The sequence below is a fragment of the Juglans microcarpa x Juglans regia genome, chromosome 4D, assembly GCF_004785595.1.
Source record: "Juglans microcarpa x Juglans regia isolate MS1-56 chromosome 4D, Jm3101_v1.0, whole genome shotgun sequence".
NCBI classification, from domain to species: domain Eukaryota; kingdom Viridiplantae; phylum Streptophyta; class Magnoliopsida; order Fagales; family Juglandaceae; genus Juglans; species Juglans microcarpa x Juglans regia.
Window position 1 is genome coordinate 25,209,629 of NC_054600.1, and position 16,136 is coordinate 25,225,764.

At 37.7% G+C, this 16,136-nt stretch overlaps 3 protein-coding genes across 3 annotated transcripts; 1 reads left to right on the forward strand and 2 right to left on the reverse strand.

The window, feature by feature from the left end:
- The first annotated feature begins 1,097 nt into the window (after nucleotides 1-1,097).
- LOC121259135 (chitinase 10) lies at nucleotides 1,098-2,576 on the forward strand. Its single transcript, XM_041160633.1, has 2 exons — nucleotides 1,098-1,956; nucleotides 2,139-2,576. Exons 1-2 carry the CDS (start codon nucleotides 1,496-1,498, stop codon nucleotides 2,503-2,505), a joined length of 828 nt encoding a protein of 275 aa, XP_041016567.1. The 5' UTR covers nucleotides 1,098-1,495; the 3' UTR covers nucleotides 2,506-2,576.
- Nucleotides 2,577-4,299: 1,723 nt separating this feature from the next.
- On the reverse strand, nucleotides 4,300-5,547 carry LOC121260588 (auxin-responsive protein IAA20-like). Its single transcript, XM_041162529.1, has 4 exons — nucleotides 5,302-5,547; nucleotides 4,909-5,102; nucleotides 4,704-4,803; nucleotides 4,300-4,608 (listed from the first exon to the last, which is right to left on the reverse strand). The coding sequence occupies exons 1-4, from the start codon at nucleotides 5,463-5,465 to the stop codon at nucleotides 4,554-4,556; spliced, it is 513 nt and encodes a 170-aa protein (XP_041018463.1). The 5' UTR covers nucleotides 5,466-5,547; the 3' UTR covers nucleotides 4,300-4,553.
- Nucleotides 5,548-8,254: 2,707 nt separating this feature from the next.
- On the reverse strand, nucleotides 8,255-14,611 carry LOC121259809 (protoporphyrinogen oxidase 1, chloroplastic). Its single transcript, XM_041161573.1, has 9 exons — nucleotides 14,055-14,611; nucleotides 13,148-13,333; nucleotides 12,951-13,035; nucleotides 12,633-12,780; nucleotides 12,453-12,533; nucleotides 12,187-12,358; nucleotides 9,775-9,934; nucleotides 9,441-9,544; nucleotides 8,255-8,905 (listed from the first exon to the last, which is right to left on the reverse strand). Exons 1-9 carry the CDS (start codon nucleotides 14,472-14,474, stop codon nucleotides 8,606-8,608), a joined length of 1,656 nt encoding a protein of 551 aa, XP_041017507.1. The 5' UTR covers nucleotides 14,475-14,611; the 3' UTR covers nucleotides 8,255-8,605.
- Between the last annotated feature and the right edge of the window lie 1,525 nt (nucleotides 14,612-16,136).

Here is a 16,136-nt window from a genome sequence, read left to right on the forward strand (position 1 = left end):
TCTCAAATGATTGTTTGTACTCATGAAGTGTTGAATCTTGGACCTTAAAGGGAGTGATACCCCAAGACCAAAGTCTTCTCTTATAAATTTATAATGATATTCATTCGGATAAATCACTAGTGAAGTTGTTAAATTTATAATTTTTTTTATATAAAAATACATTTTATAGCTTTTTTTTTTTTTTTTTATAAAGAGCCGTTAGCCACCCACATAGCAGCCCCGTCCCAAATTTATTAGAGTAAATTTAGTAGCTTGACATGAGATATCATATTTACGTTATAATCTAACGTAGTGCATTAATATGTTAGATACTTTTGTAAAATCTATGCCTAGACCCATTATTTCTCAAATAATAAATGCATTGACTATTTGAAATGAAATAACTCTATTCTAAGACCTCTTATACCACATACCTTCTGACATAATTTAATTTAAAAGATAAATTTTAAAATTTTAATTTTATAATCGAATTATATCATATGAATGGTGTGTGATGTAGATGTCTCCGAATAGTCATTCTCAAATAGGAAAGTCAACTATATCCTATAGCACCCTACCGATATTGAACCATCCAAATATGAAAGTCAACTGGTGGTTTCATACAAGGATGGCACTTACGCAAAGCATGAAACGAATAAAAAGTTGAAACACACGGACATGATTAGAGTCAAAAGCACATGCCATAACCTCTTGCGTAGTGCTTGCTCAAAGCACTTGGGTGGGCTTATCTCCACTCGGTATGAGAAATATATTACTTTGCACATGCCCAAATACAAGAGAATCCTGCATATTCAACATAAAGGAACATGGCTGCAGTTACGTATCAGTAAGATATGTGCTAATATCTAGGCTGTTTGGATGCACAATAATCCAAACAGCCTAATATTAGAAACAAAGTCTTGGCTTCAAGAGAAAGATACCACGCCAGGAGATTGGAGTTTGGATAGACACAAAAACTAGTCAATGATCAGTAGCAGATCACTACTGATCCGGAGGTGTGGTAAACAGTTTTGGCTTACTTTTAGGAGTGAACTTTGACCATTTCATGTCATATAATAAAATCATTATTAAAAAAAAGCAAGGTGGGTGATCTTTTCTCACCCTGCGGGCCGATTGTCGTTTCTATCCACATGTAGTGGGTGTCTGCATTTGCACTCTGGACAATGGTAGTTCCAAGTACTGCCTAGCACAACTGTTCAGGACCAGTCAAAAAATGGGATTTATATATATGTGAATTCATTTATATAGATTCAAAGAATGTGTTTAAATGTTGAATGCTCGTTCAATATCGAAGGAGGAGGAATATCATGACCAAACCAAGTCAAGAACTGGACCTCTGACTTTGTTTGTATGTGAAATTGCAACTCCTTCACCGAATGCGTCCTAAGTGCTGATTATCGCCATTGGCTGGCTGGGACTGGGTCTTTGCTTGGATGTATCTATAAAACGAGCTTCTCTTCGTCCCGTTCCCAGACAAGGTACTTTAGCCTTGGCAATGGCAGCATTCTCAGCCTCTTATTGTCTTGCACTTCTCTCATTCATCTTCTTCTTCAGCTCTGGTATTCTCCTCTGCACCGAAGCTCAGCGGTTGAGCCTCTGTTCTCAAGTTAGCAAAGAGCTCTTTGACAAGATATTTCTACACAAGGATGATAACGCATGCCCTGCCAAGAACTTCTATACATACGATTCTTTCCTGAATGCATCGAAATTCTTCCCAAAATTCGGTGCCACTGGAAGTTCAGCGACGCGCAAGCGCGAGGTTGCGGCATTTCTCGCTCAGATTTCCCACGAGACCACAGGTGGGTGGGCAACCGCACCCGATGGACCTTATGCATGGGGTTTGTGCTTTAGAGAGGAAGTTAGTCCCCAAAGCAATTACTGTGACTCCACCAACAAGGAATGGCCCTGCTACCCTGGCAAATCTTACAAAGGAAGAGGTCCCATTCAACTATCTTGGTAAGAAGTTATTCCTTGTTGCCTAACAAATGATGCTTATCATTAGGAAAGGAATACTCTGTATCAAGATGATATGTCGAGGAACGCTACTTTTCATCTTAAATTTTGTTACACATTTTAATTGACTATGCTTTCGGATCACTGCGGAGCTAAGTTTTAGTCTTTGAAATGATTCATGGCAGGAATTTCAATTATGGTCCAGCTGGGAAGGCCTTGGGATTTGATGGACTGAGGAACCCGGAAATCGTGGCAAACAACTCCTTGATCGCATTCAAGACAGCGCTATGGTTCTGGATGACAGAGCAGAAGCCGAAGCCCTCATGCCACGATGTCATGGTTGGAAGATATGTCCCCACAGAAGCTGACACAGCAGCCAATCGGACGGCAGGATATGGTCTTGTCACCAACATTATCAACGGTGGACTCGAGTGTGGTATACCCAATGATGGGAGGGTCAGTGATCGGATTGGCTATTTCAAGAGATATGCTGAGCTGTTTAATGTTGATACTGGACCTAACTTGGATTGTGAAAATCAGAAATCCTATTAACAAATTAGAACGTGACAATGGACCAAATGGCTTATGACCTGAGTGTCTATTAATATAACAGATGTTTTGTCCATGCTTCTGTCCCTAGTGCATGTTTGTCTCTCTTTTACATGTCGATTTGCCTGCCTCAGGCTCAGTTTATGACTTATGAATTATGCTTGCCACTGTACCAATTTTAAAAAATAAACTTAAGTTCAGCCATACTAGGAACTAAAAACAAGATTCAGAATTTATGCTAAAGGAAAATGATTTCATGGGATTTGATTGCAGGAAACAGTACGATCTACTCTTGATAGACATTCCCCAGCCTTTCGGAAAAAAATGGCACCCACAAAAAATAAAAAAAAAATCACCTTTTTGTGGTGAGTCTAACTTTTTTTCAAAAGACTTGCGCAAAGCTTGTAAGCCCGAACCTATATGTAGCATTTCTCTTTTTAGAAGCATTGAGCCTGGGCAGTGTATATGGGCTGGGTTTACAGACATTCAGTTAGTTCTTCTCACCCTTCCTTTTTCACAACCTCCAGTGATCCACAAACTGTGGCACCACATAGATCACAGTATGATCTCCAAGGCTAAACTCTCCAAGAGGCAGACAGATAAGTGTATCAGGATCCATATTAAAAGTGACATTCAAGAAAAAGTGATCATAGTTTGTAAGAGAAGCTAATCACCATTACCATAATAATAAAACAGCAATCACCAACAAATACACAGGCATATTATTATCTGCAGCCTGCAAGTCAGTTTATTGCATTATTCTTGTAGAATATCTTGCTCTTGGTTCTTATAAGCAGAAAAAGTTCGATTTACTTTGTGAATCCTACGAAAGAAACTAAAAGGATGTCCTGCATGAGTGGAGTGTTTAACAACTGAAATGTTCTGTGAGAAAAAGTCTGCAAGTCATACATAACTTAGTTTGGCCCACTTGATAAACATTCGCAGATATGAATTTTCTCTGGGTTGGATAAAATACCCAACATCTAAAACAAGAAGAAAAAGCTAAGGTCCACATCCTATTAAAGAGAAGAAACAGAATATTTTAGATACATGCATCTCCTCATATCTATTCAGAAGATAGAGACAGATGCATGGTCTGTAAGATTGTCCTAATTCATTGTTTAAGGGATAGAATGTATTATACAGCACAGTAGCAAGAAATTGTATTGTCCAATGCAAAAGCATCAAACCCATCAACTGAAAATCCTATGCAGACTCATGAGGTTAGCTTGAACCTCCGGTTTCCTCTGATTATTACTCCACGCTTAATGAGCTTTGTTAATTCTAAACCATTATTCACCTCTCCGCTTGAGAGATCTTCTAGCATGCTCAATCAGCTGCTCTTAAGTTTTACTGTCTCCCATCCTCGAAACTTGAGCACTGAGAATTTCAAGAAGTAATTAAGATTTAGCCAATTGCCAGGGTCTGCTGCTGGCTTCTCCCTAGTTAACAACGGCACTGAATGAACTTCGAAACTATAAACGTCTCTTTTCTGTCAACCGGTTTGTTACTAGTTACTTGAGGTTCAAACAGCCCAGATATTGTGTTTTGATAAATTATTTGTTGGCACACGGTGGATCCCCTATATGTTACTTCAGGTCACTCAACTACAGGAGTGAAGTGCTGGGAAAGTTTTGGTATAGAACTGTTGCTTCCCTTAGTAAGAGGAAGTGGGGAAGAGGAATCTTGGTTTCTGTTGTCTGATTTATAAGATACATCTTAGATAGAAAGCTTGTCTTCAAATTTTTAGTGATGGTCCTATCTTTGTGAACAATGTGGCAAACTTTCCTTTTCAGGTCATCAATATATCTGTCATCTGTGATGAGTGTTTTTACAATAAAATTGTTAACCACATCATGATCATGATCATACAATAATCTTACATCTCGAAGACAAAACTATCGCCTGTATGATGTATGAATATACATATGCAACTTCAGAACATATTTCACAATAGTACTATGCTTTGGAGGACATTAGATTGAATTCATTCCACTGTCAACAAAATTGGGAGGGAGAGAGAGAGAGAAGTATGCATCAAAGTCACTTAATCAGCACAGGCCTGCCCTTGTGATCTTCAATCTCTTTACAGTGGACAAGAACATCCTACATTTGAAAACAGAAAAAATGGCATGTTGAGAAAATGATGGAAAGAAAGTGCTGGGGAGAGAATGAGTAGTTCTATCTTCAGATAAACTTACTCCCAAGGAACATCGCCAACCATCATCAAGTCTCCTTCCTCATCTTCATAAGTTAACACATGAAATTTCTCAGGATGCACTCTATCCACCTCAGCTCCCCCTGTTCCAAAAACTCAAATCATTCCTCCATTTCATCACAATAAAAAAGAGATCAAATTAACATCATTCAAAACATATATGAATGAGGAAACATCAGTCACTTAACAGAGAATGTTGGTGTTGAACATGTGGTCGAGAGTCCTTATTAAGTCATCATAACCATCATGGGCCAATAGGTCTAGTTTTCTTCCAATTGGAATGCCTTCCATGTAAACCTTAACAAAGAAGGTGGCGTGTTCATTGCACTCATTTCCTTCTTCTGCAAGTGACGTAACTGGTGGATAATCCGATGTTTGCTCGCTGATAACAAAAGTAATACAAATATTTGAGGAAACAATGATATTCATAGATAACAAAAGTTCAGATACGATAAAAATGGAAGAACTATATATAAAGATTGTCATCAATGAGAGTACTGATCTCTAACTGGAGAATATCATGAATATGAATGAACAGACGTTAAGACTGGCTTCATGGGCTGGCATCATTTTGAGTATACCTTGGCGCAGAAGAGCAGTTGTGTTGAGAGGCTGAGATGCTAAGTCCAAGCCTAAGATCTGTGCTGAGATCTCTCTTTAGCTTTGAGAGAGAGGAAGCACTAGAGAAAGATGGGTGTTTGCTGCTGTCAATTGAAGATGAACAAGAACTAGTAGCTCTGCCCATTGCTAGATATGACGACAAACTAAGCCGCCACCTTAGGTTTAAATAAATAAATAGAGAGAGAGAGAGAGAGATGAAATTGTGTTCGAGGGGGAGGCATTAATTTCAAATGACTGGTCCACCTGAAATGCTGTCAGGGAGGCCGACAAGTACACGCGTCGAGAAGGAAGCAACGTGGCTTGTATCATGATTTCCATTGAAAGGAAAACTCAATGTGGTTCATGTGCATAATTTTTTAGGCTTTTTTTTTTGTGGGTGATATTTTCACTTCAGTCACTTCTTCATTATTCAGGTCGATGGTATGAACATATTTCACTCAATGTAAAAGTAGTGAGTAGTGGAGAATTTTGCTTTGAAGAATTGCAGATAGACTACTTCCAAATTCAAAGGTAAAAAAAAACAAAACACTTGTGGTTGTCGCCTGTACTGTAGTCAGTGAAAAAAGGAAAACAACATTCTGCAGTTCGAAATGCAGACAACTTTGAAGACAATATTCTGTAAAATAGTGAAGGTGTTACTCAAAAGAAGTTTCCTTTGCTCCTTCCTCCAAGTCCTTAGAAAAACCGTCTACAAACAACATCATGTGTGCTTGAGGAAATTAATGTAGACAACTGTTGGAGGATCAATCAAATACGCATCGATCCTTGAAACTTTTACACACCCTGAAACACGTATTAAAATACAATACACGCATGCCCTAAATCATCTCTATATCAGGGGAGTTCAATGGATATGATTATTGGGTTGCGGATTTGGACTTGGGAATGGGACGCACCCATATTAATTAAGAGCACTGATAATGTTGGGGATACTTACGTGTTGTCATCTGTATATCGTAATGGGAATTTAAATATGGTTCCTGCTTTATTTTAAGCTCCATTTTATTATTATCGAGATAAACCATGGGGGCTGCTTCAACAGGCAAGATGAAACCTCGGACTTCTTGGGCATCCCCTATAGACATTGATGGGGTCCTTGAATCCTTGTGTTCCACATAGAATTTAAAATGGGTACATTCATTGTCATTAGTTTCTATTGGTATTTCATGCTCTTCTTGTATAGACTTCTTTTCCGAATATTTCAATGGCCACGAGGGGCATCGATTTATATAACTGCGTCACTTTAGAATTAGGTATAAGCCCCGTTTTTATTTTAAACCATCGAAATACATTTTTCATAATTTTCTTCTTGATCATTTTTTTAGAAAAGAAATTAAACCTTATGACGGAAAGGTAATTCTTACGAGAAATGTTACAGCTATAAAGATAGTTCACAAAAGTAAATTTACATGAAACTGACATAACTTCATGCGATATAATGAATTTACTTTACAATAAAAATAATTATACAATCTAACGTATTACGCCAGTTTGTAAATTTACTTTCCTGAAATTCCTTGATGGCCGAATCATTTCTCAATTCTTATATTGTAATCCTGCTTTTCTATATGTCATTACACAAACAATCCGTTGCATACACACATGAAAAAAAAAAATGCCCACCATCGTTTTAATTATAGCACTGTCTCTTTTTGTCTGTCCGAAAACAGGAAAAAAAAAAGGTTTGCTTATAAAATTAGTTTCCTCTATATTACTTTAGACTAGCAAATCTTACCAGCTAATGCTTTTTATCGAAAGAGGATACCCGAGATGCTATCATGGAGACATGCTATCGACTAGATTTGTAAACACAAGGAAAAGATTGAAACAAAAAAAGACGTGAAAAAAGCATTTTAACCATTCTTGATTGCTTCTGCACTAAACATCTCTCCCCACGTGTACAATTCACGTGTATGATATGATGCTCCTCCTTTCTCTCTTTCACAGGGGGTAACAAGCAAAATCTTGCTTGGACCTAAAGATACGCCTATTGCCAGGAAGAATTGACAAGTTACAAACAGGTGGGGGGGAAAAAAAAAGATAAAGAAAAAATAAAGAAAAGAAAAGAAAAGGAAGATGTTCCCCACCACCCCTACCATGATGTTGCTTCAATTACGCATCATATGTTTGTTGGTCTACAAACACAGTATTTTTGTTCAACTTAGAACGCATGTTTACCCGTAGCCCACTCTTTCCAGTTTCCAGAACCCTTTAATGTTTTGGACACCTGAGACCAAATTCTCTTTCCCTTTTCCCATTCTTTCTACCCCAGCTGTGTTCTTCCAACCCCAATTCTATCTCCATCAACATGTTTAATTCTCAGTCAAACTTGTGATTTGCTTTTGAATTCCCCATGTAACCATGTCTCCCAGACCAGGCCCGGGCATGCCCCATTTCAGACTCCTTCTTTACGGACCTTTTCCTCTCATTGCCACTGAATTGCAGCGTGACTTCTATCAAAACTTGTCTTGAAATCCAAATATATGTATCAAGAAACCTAGGCGTCTCGTGGGTCATCAAGGTTCACGCTATTGGCCGCCTGGCTACGTGGTGCTAGGCTTCAAGACTTTTGACTGACTATTATCCCTTTTTAAAAGATCAGTTGTCCAGTGTATCTCGATGATAGAACAATGTCTAGGCACATTTCAAAGAAGATTGTGTCCAACGTTGGACACTATTGTGTGCGTAAATCTTTGCACGTGCATTGTACATGTCACCTACTGCTATGCATAATTTAGATGAGACTCGAGCAGACATCCTTGTCTAGATATGGGGCATGGCATATGACTAGATTTGGGGCCACATGACCCACCCCACAAACAAAATAACACAGTTTCTTCCCCCGGGGGGGTAGATCGGAATTCAAGCATGCTTCTACAATATGTCCAGACAATTCATGCTGACACTTAGATTTTAAATGTCTTATTGTATGTACTAGATGTGTGCTTACCAATCGCGGCACAAATTAAGGGGCAAGTTGTACAATGGAAAATGTTTCGCATGAGTGCTTCTGTACTAATCTCTGACGAGCAAATATTATAAATGGCATTGGAGAGATCTTTAAAGACGGAGAAGCTCAGTAACTACAACTCAAATAAGATCCTAAACAAATGCCTAAGGGGTAAATAGACAAAAAAAAAAAAAAAAAAAAAAAAAAAACCCCTCTCTACATAAAAGGCGACCAAAATCCACCTAGCGAATAGCTAAAGATAAGCCCTCCATTAGTGAATGACCATCAATTTCCTAAAGCTTCTGTAACTGACACTATTTGTATGCATACTGTGATAGGAAATCAGTCACCTCAGCTGCAACCTCATACGCCCCCTCAACACATCTGCCCAAGGCCACACCGGATACATAGTTTCCTCCCAGAAACAGCCCTTGAAACCCAGTATCTCTGAGAGCAGATTTTGCAGCATCTAGAAGATCAAGATGCCCTATCAAGAATTGTGGAATGGCTTGGGGCCACTTCCTCACACCCATCATGAGTGGATCCTTTGCATTAGGCTTTATGAGTATTTTTCTCAAATCTCGATCTACTGCTTCAACAAGTTCGGTCTCTGTCTGTGATTAAAAACAGTGGCATCAGCCAAGGAGAAAAAAATATTAAAAAAAAAATGGCATGGGAAGACTTAAAAGAAAGAAGAAAGTAAAAAGTATTTACTATCTACACAATATCAAAGCTGGAAAAATTATATAGGTGAGAATTAGACCAACCATTATCTTGATATGCAATATCTGAGCTTATACATGGGACTAAGTTCCTAGCAGAGAGAGAGAGATGAAAAGAAAACATGTATTGTGGTTAAATAACTAAACTAGATGGGAGTTTCACATTAGATCTCCCAGATGGAATATAATCCAATTTGAGTAATCATATGTGTCACAAAGTCTTCCCTTTCTCCTTCCCTTTTCTGTTTCCCTTCTTTATTTCTTATATTTCTTTTCTTCCTTGGTAAATAAGTTGAATTGCATCATTAAGCCATTGAAGAACACCTGCTTAGAGTTCACAAAAAGCATTGATTCGGTTTTCAACCTGAACACCAGCCTTACACCATAATACCCCTAATCATGAATTGAATCATCTCTATCATCCTACCTTAGATAAAATGCCAGGATTTGTAGCTCCTCCAATATAGTTCAAAAGAAGAACCCTTCCAGCTGGTGCTCGATTGGGGAAAAGTGATGAGCTATATATAGTTCCTGAAACACCCACGAAAATCACATATACTAAATTTGGCAGGTAATTGTCAATGCTTCCTTAAAAGAATATCAATTCTTAAATCAAACTTTCTACCATTACATTTGGTAGAAACAGACAGTTAAGAATGAGTCAAAGCGACAATGAAATGCTAAATCGAAGCCAATTTTTTGGTAAGTATATATTGAAGCAAATATATATTTTTTGGATAAGTAAATTGAAGCAAATATACCTAAAGTTTCTACCCCTTGGCTGCGTGGATGCAATTGACCAAACCCATTTAATTCACCATTTATCAAGCGTTCTGTTCGAATTGCTTCTTTTGGATATGAAATGGACACAGATGCAACTGGTGGGTAATAAAATTTTGAAAGTGCATCTGCAGCACCAACCTGTAAAAATAAAACAGGCGGAAGAAGATTATGCTTGTCTCTGCTTCATTCTAACAAATTAAGCAAAGGCAAACAACACCTGCAATCGTCCAGCAAATAAATACGATTTCATTGGTGTAGAGAACATATATTATGTAATAAGATGGGTCCATGCTACTACATAAAGATAGGTCCATGCTACCACAAACCACCGCTGAAGACAATCACACAGAGTGCCCTGGAAACATAGCTTTAGTTGTTGAAAAGAATATAAATCATGAGGAGGTAGAGCATTGTGGAGCGATGTGTTCATACGTATAGGGTTGATTTGGGTCATGCTGCTACAGTGGTAAGAGTTATTGGCTTGTTGGGTAATGCCGGGTGGTGCTCCACAAATCAAAGCTGTGTGGAAGATGGTTTCTATTTGTATTATGTGGTGCATATGGCGGGAGCGTAATGAGCGGACATTTGAGGATAAGGAGCTGACATTAGAGGATCTTAGAATTTTCTTTTACTGCACCTTACTTCTGTGGGCTAGTGCTGTAGATTTTAATGGCCTAACTGTACATGATTTTCTTCTTTCTTTTTTAGCAACTAGATAGGTCCTATCTCTTGTATTCCACCTTGTAGACCTGGGCTTGGCCTATTCTTATTTATACTACAGTTTACTTAAAAAAAAAAAAAAAAGATATTTATCTGTTCTCAACTTATTCAATAGACTAAAAGCTAATTATCATATAATGACTTTTTAGCTTAGAAACAAAATTCTGGGCTAAGAATCTGTATCAAACTTTCAGACTATCAAGTTAGCTGATATACTGAAATTTGAATACTCTTTTTTTTTTTTATAAGAATCTGAATACTCCCAAACAAATTAGAATGACACTAAAGCTTAATGTAAACACTAAAACCAGATAACTTTTGAGCATACGCTCAAGTAGAGGTGACCACCAAACCAATCAATCAGTGTGGAGTCCAATGGCAGACCCAACAGTATCAGTGGTCAGAAAGGCCACTGAACCGCACCGCAGTCACTACTGTAGGTGGTTTGGGCCAAGTTTCAGTTTTGGCTCAGCCCATTTGGGCCATCCTGACTGAAACAAACAGAAAAACAAAATAAAAATATATAATTAAAAAAACACTGAATTTCCCTCCCTCCCTCCCAAATTTTGGGTCAGGTTTGTGGGTTGTGAAAAAAATTGTCAACTATGAATGTCGTGTGTGGGTTCAGGTCATGTCAAATTGAACGTTCGTACATGAGTAAACCCTAACCCAACCAATTTAATCAAATAAGTCAAACCTCTCGATTCTAACTCACTAAGTCCATCTTATGCTTGCAAGTCGTGTAAAAAGTTGTCAACCCTATAAGCAACCCAGCGCAGATAAGAGGAGGAATGGAGCCAAGAGGGGGCTGACATGATGAGACAGGACAACAGGGATGGCTAAAGGGTGAGAATTGAGAAGCTAAGGCCAAGAGGTGACATATGAGTTCTGATGAGTAAGAAAAGAGGGGAGAGGAGGGAAGAAACAAGGGTGAGAAGTGAGACAAAAAGATAGGGCCAGTTGAAGGAGAAAACTGGTTTTTAAAAAACACACGTTTTCTGCAAAACGGGAACTGTACTTCCCTGGCAAACAATAAGAAACCAATCAGTGTTGGTCAGTCTCAGGTAGGTGACACAGGAGTGACTGGGTATTCAGATCTTTTGCCCACCCTACCTGGAAAACAAAGTCCTAACCATATATCCATCATGCTGTATCAATAAGAAAGAGTTAGAGCATCTGGGAGCACAAATTTGACATGGCACTTTCTTTCTACCAGTTCACCTAACATCCATATGAAAACCAGTCTACAATCACAAGAAAGCTCAGATCCAGATATAAATTTTACTAAGTGCTACCTCAACGTTGATAAATAAATATCTATCAAGATTGTTGAGCTAATACTATCTATACATAAAATCCTTGTGATAACCATGCACCGAACTTAGTGGATTGACATGAGCTTTATAGAATAGGAAAAAATATATGAAAGTCATTAGAAAACCTAGAATAGCTATTTAAGAAATGACAGAATCATTTTCTTTATATGATTGTCGATAAATTAATAATAAATTTCAAATATGACAGAATCATAGTTTCCATAAACAAGATTAAATAATTGAAAAAATGGTGCCTTGCCTAAAGACAGATATTTTTATTAAAAAATACATATTACTAACAGTAGCAGTGACTGGAAGACTATTTCTTAAAAGCTATTCAAGAAAGAAGCATACAGATAGAGGACGCAACAGACTACTCGCTACGTGGGAAGGAACCGTCATGACAACACTGTTGCTCTGAAGAGAAACCAATCCTTGTGGTGTTTCATATGTCAGATTATACCCTCCTTTATCCAACTTACTGATACTTGAAAGCTTCCAAGACAATTTTACTTTCCCGCCCAAGCTGCCAACAACATAAAAAACTACAAGTTAACTTTTTCCATTGTATTATGATGGCTGCCTTTCCAACTGAAATATTTATCCTTTTCAATGGGTACCTCTTAGAAATTGCATTTGGCAACATAGCAAGTCCTTTCCTAAAAGATCCAACCGTTTGGCCCTTTGGTTTTGGTAGACGCCTAAATGATAATTAAGTTCAGAACATTGAACAAGGATCAATAATAGACTCATAAATTAATAATACAATCACAAGATAAGCTTCAATAAATTAGCATTACGGATCTCGAGGTGGCTTGGGTGCACTATTTTTTTCCTGGATTGCTTTGAAAGTGCCACCAATGATACTACCGCCATTCTGCTCAAGCTTCCAAACCTTCCCAAAGGCTGCTTTCATACTTAGTTTTGAAGGATCACCTGCATAGACACCTGCATAAGACAAAATATTCAGGTCAACACAGCCATAAAACCGAGGATAAAGAAGTCATCTATTGCATATTGCAGACTGTTCACAGATTCTACGAAGAATAATAGAATTCAATAGAACTACAGGATGAAACAGATTGATCAATGAAATAGGCTATGCTGTTGGTTATAACCTGAGCAAAATGGCTCTATCAAGCGTTCGAAAACCTCATCACCAAGATTACGACGCACAAACTCCTCAACTGATTCCTCACGCCCCTGTCACTTTTGTAAACATTACAAGACATGAGAACTTCAATTTAAGAATGCAGGCGTATTGAGTCAAAAATAAATGGAGTTGATAGGAAACAAAGTGGAGAAGAGGACAAACTGGAGGAGGAGGACGAATGCCAAGAGCACCAAAGCCAGCCCTGAGTTTGCCACCAATGCTCATCAAGTCAAAGAACGGAAGATCGTTTGGCTTGGATGGGACTGGCCGTAATTCTCCATCCCACAACACAAAGCGAGGCGCATTCGGATCACCCAAAACTAAATCATCCTTCAATCCACTATCCACCTATTAAAAAAAAAATGCAATAGAAAGAACCAACAAATCAACAACAAAAATCTTCACCAAAAATGAAATCGTGCACGCATAGATCTTAGACATGAGAGAAAACAAATCGTGAACAATCTGACTCTACGTGAAAGAACAATTAATCGATGATCATCTGAAACATTAAAATACAGTGCCTACACCAAACCGAAGCCATGGGGTGAGATGATTTCTCTATGCCTTAAGTGGTGTATTTGGCTCGGCAGTAATTTTAGATAGAGATCGCTCGCTGTGAGAGATTAGAGGCGTATTCTTCCATACATTATTTCTTTGGGCTTCTGCTATTGTTCTTGATGGGGCTAATTTTCATAATTTCCTTGTTTCTTTTTCTAGATCCTAGCTTGTAATTAGGTGTTCTTTCTTCTTTACTTCCTGCGTACTTGGGCAATGCCTATTACTTAGTTCAATAAAATTTCATTTTACTTGCAAAAAAAAAAAAAAAAACTAAACTAAACTATAGTACCTACCCCAATAATGTGCCTCCAGAATGTACTCGAGTTTAGAAAGACAACATTTCAAGGTAGGTATACGGGTTCGCATCGCAATAAATTAGTACGAAAATTATGAAGTGGATACAGGCTACGGTTCAACTCGGCTCGAGCAAAGAACAAAGCTAATGTGCAGTAATTAATATCAAACTAGGCAAAAAGCACAAACCCTAGGTAGTGTGAGGCGTACGTACCACCATGGTGAGCATGGGATCAGAGGGCTGGAAGCTATTGGGGCCCTCTTCCCAGAGATAACCATCCCTCTCGACGGTGACGATGTTGCCGCCAACGCGGTCTCTGGCCTCTGTGACGATGACGTTGGGAGCAACATCGGAATGCTTGGTGGCGAGTGCCTGAGCGATGCAGAGGCCGCTGATTCCGCCGCCGACGACAACGCAGTCCACCGTGCCGGAGTGCCTTCGTTCTGTCTCCCAGGTGGAGGAGGAGGTAGAAGAGATCGCGGGTTCCTCCTTGGCGATGGAGCAGCGAATGCGGGTTCGTCTGTTAGGAAAAGGGAGGAAGACAGAAACGGTGGAAGTGGAGAAACGCGTTGGGCGGAGAAGAAGAGGACATTGAGTGCGAAAGAAGAGAGGAAGGTCGGTCAAGGTGCTCATGGCGCGCGCTCGCAATATAGAGACTAGAGGAGGAGGAATAAAGCACCGACCGCTTGTTTACGTTATCTTGAAGAAGAGAGAAATGGTGTAGGATAGGATTTTCTGATCTAGTTTCTTTGTTGTTTGCTGTTACATCATCCGATCCTTCTTCATTTTATGGGCAATCATCTGATCCCTTAACGTGTCAATATACCGTACCCAATCCCCATTTTAATTATAGAAATTAAAAAAAAAAAAAACATTAAATTTACCTCCTCTAAAGTTTTTATCCAAAATAATTAGTTAAATATTCATAAATGATGTGAAATTGTCAAATTGGATTTATTCTCTCTCTCTAAATCTAGAGTTACGAACTTTAAATAATCTAAATCCTATAAATTATTTATCATCTTTATTTTTTGCTTCAAATGTTAAAATTTTATGGTAAATTTGTTCTTTTCAGTGTCTTTATTTTACTTATTTTTGGGCAACATAAAGTAAAAAACACAAAAGTTTATATTTGTAATTTTAGGATGTGTAAATCCTTTTAATTTTTTTTTTTGTTTAAAGAGAATGTATTAAACTTACATACAGTAAAACTATATATTTTAATTCTCTTTTGAAATATGATTTTTTTTTTTAAACCATGTCTTCAATTATCATATCTCTAAGCATCAATATACATCAAAGGGTGAGTTTCAACTTGACCTCACCATTCCCAATAATCTTGGTTTTACTTGAATCTCCAAACATAATAGTTTTATCTTCTTCAAAGTGAGTATGATTTTTTAACTAACTTTAACATGCTTATTGGCATTGAAATCTGCCAACCACCTTTCAATAAATTGAGTCATGTTAATGCCTGTAATCATTGCTACAAATGGTTCCACAGTTATGTTAACTTGATGATTATTTTCTCATTTAAAAAACTTACAAATTTGAGCAAAAAACTCATTTTTGCCACAGACAAAACAAGCTTGATTTTGTGAAATGAGTATTTGGCTCTTATTCTTTTGGCTTTCTTTTTGTGAGGTTTACTAAATTTTTTGAAATTTTTTATTTGCAGCTTTAAATGACTATTTCTTCAATTTCAACCTTTGGGCAAGACACAATTTTCACAAATTAAATTTACTTTTGTCGTGAGAACGTATGAGACGTTCAAAAGGCTTATATAGAAGAGCACATTGCACTTCCATTTTTTAAAATTAGCTCCCTTGAAAAAGAAAGACTTGTTGAGATCTTCAACGCTTTCTGTACATTTTTTGATTGTAGGCTTCATCTAATATTTTCTTAAAATTGTTAGTGAAATACACAATAATATAATAAAAATTACAATAAAATCAACATTCAAACAAAATCAATTTGGATTGAGACACGAAAATCTCGTTCTCTTTTAGGAGATTCAAATCTTCTGTGATATACAAAGTTTCAAATGAATTGGTGCAGCAAATCTCCTCTTGACTTGTCTCTTTCAGGATACAGCAACCTACTTGATTGTCGTATAGCTAAAACCTACTTTGCACAAGTAATTGAGCCCAAAACTTTATTCAAAAAACACATCTCTTTTGTATGGAAAAAAAACTCTAAAAAAATATCTACGTACACTTTGCTCTTTTTTTCTCTCTCTAAGAAATTTCACTCTCTTTTGTACGAAAAAGAAAAAACACCACACTTTCCAATTGA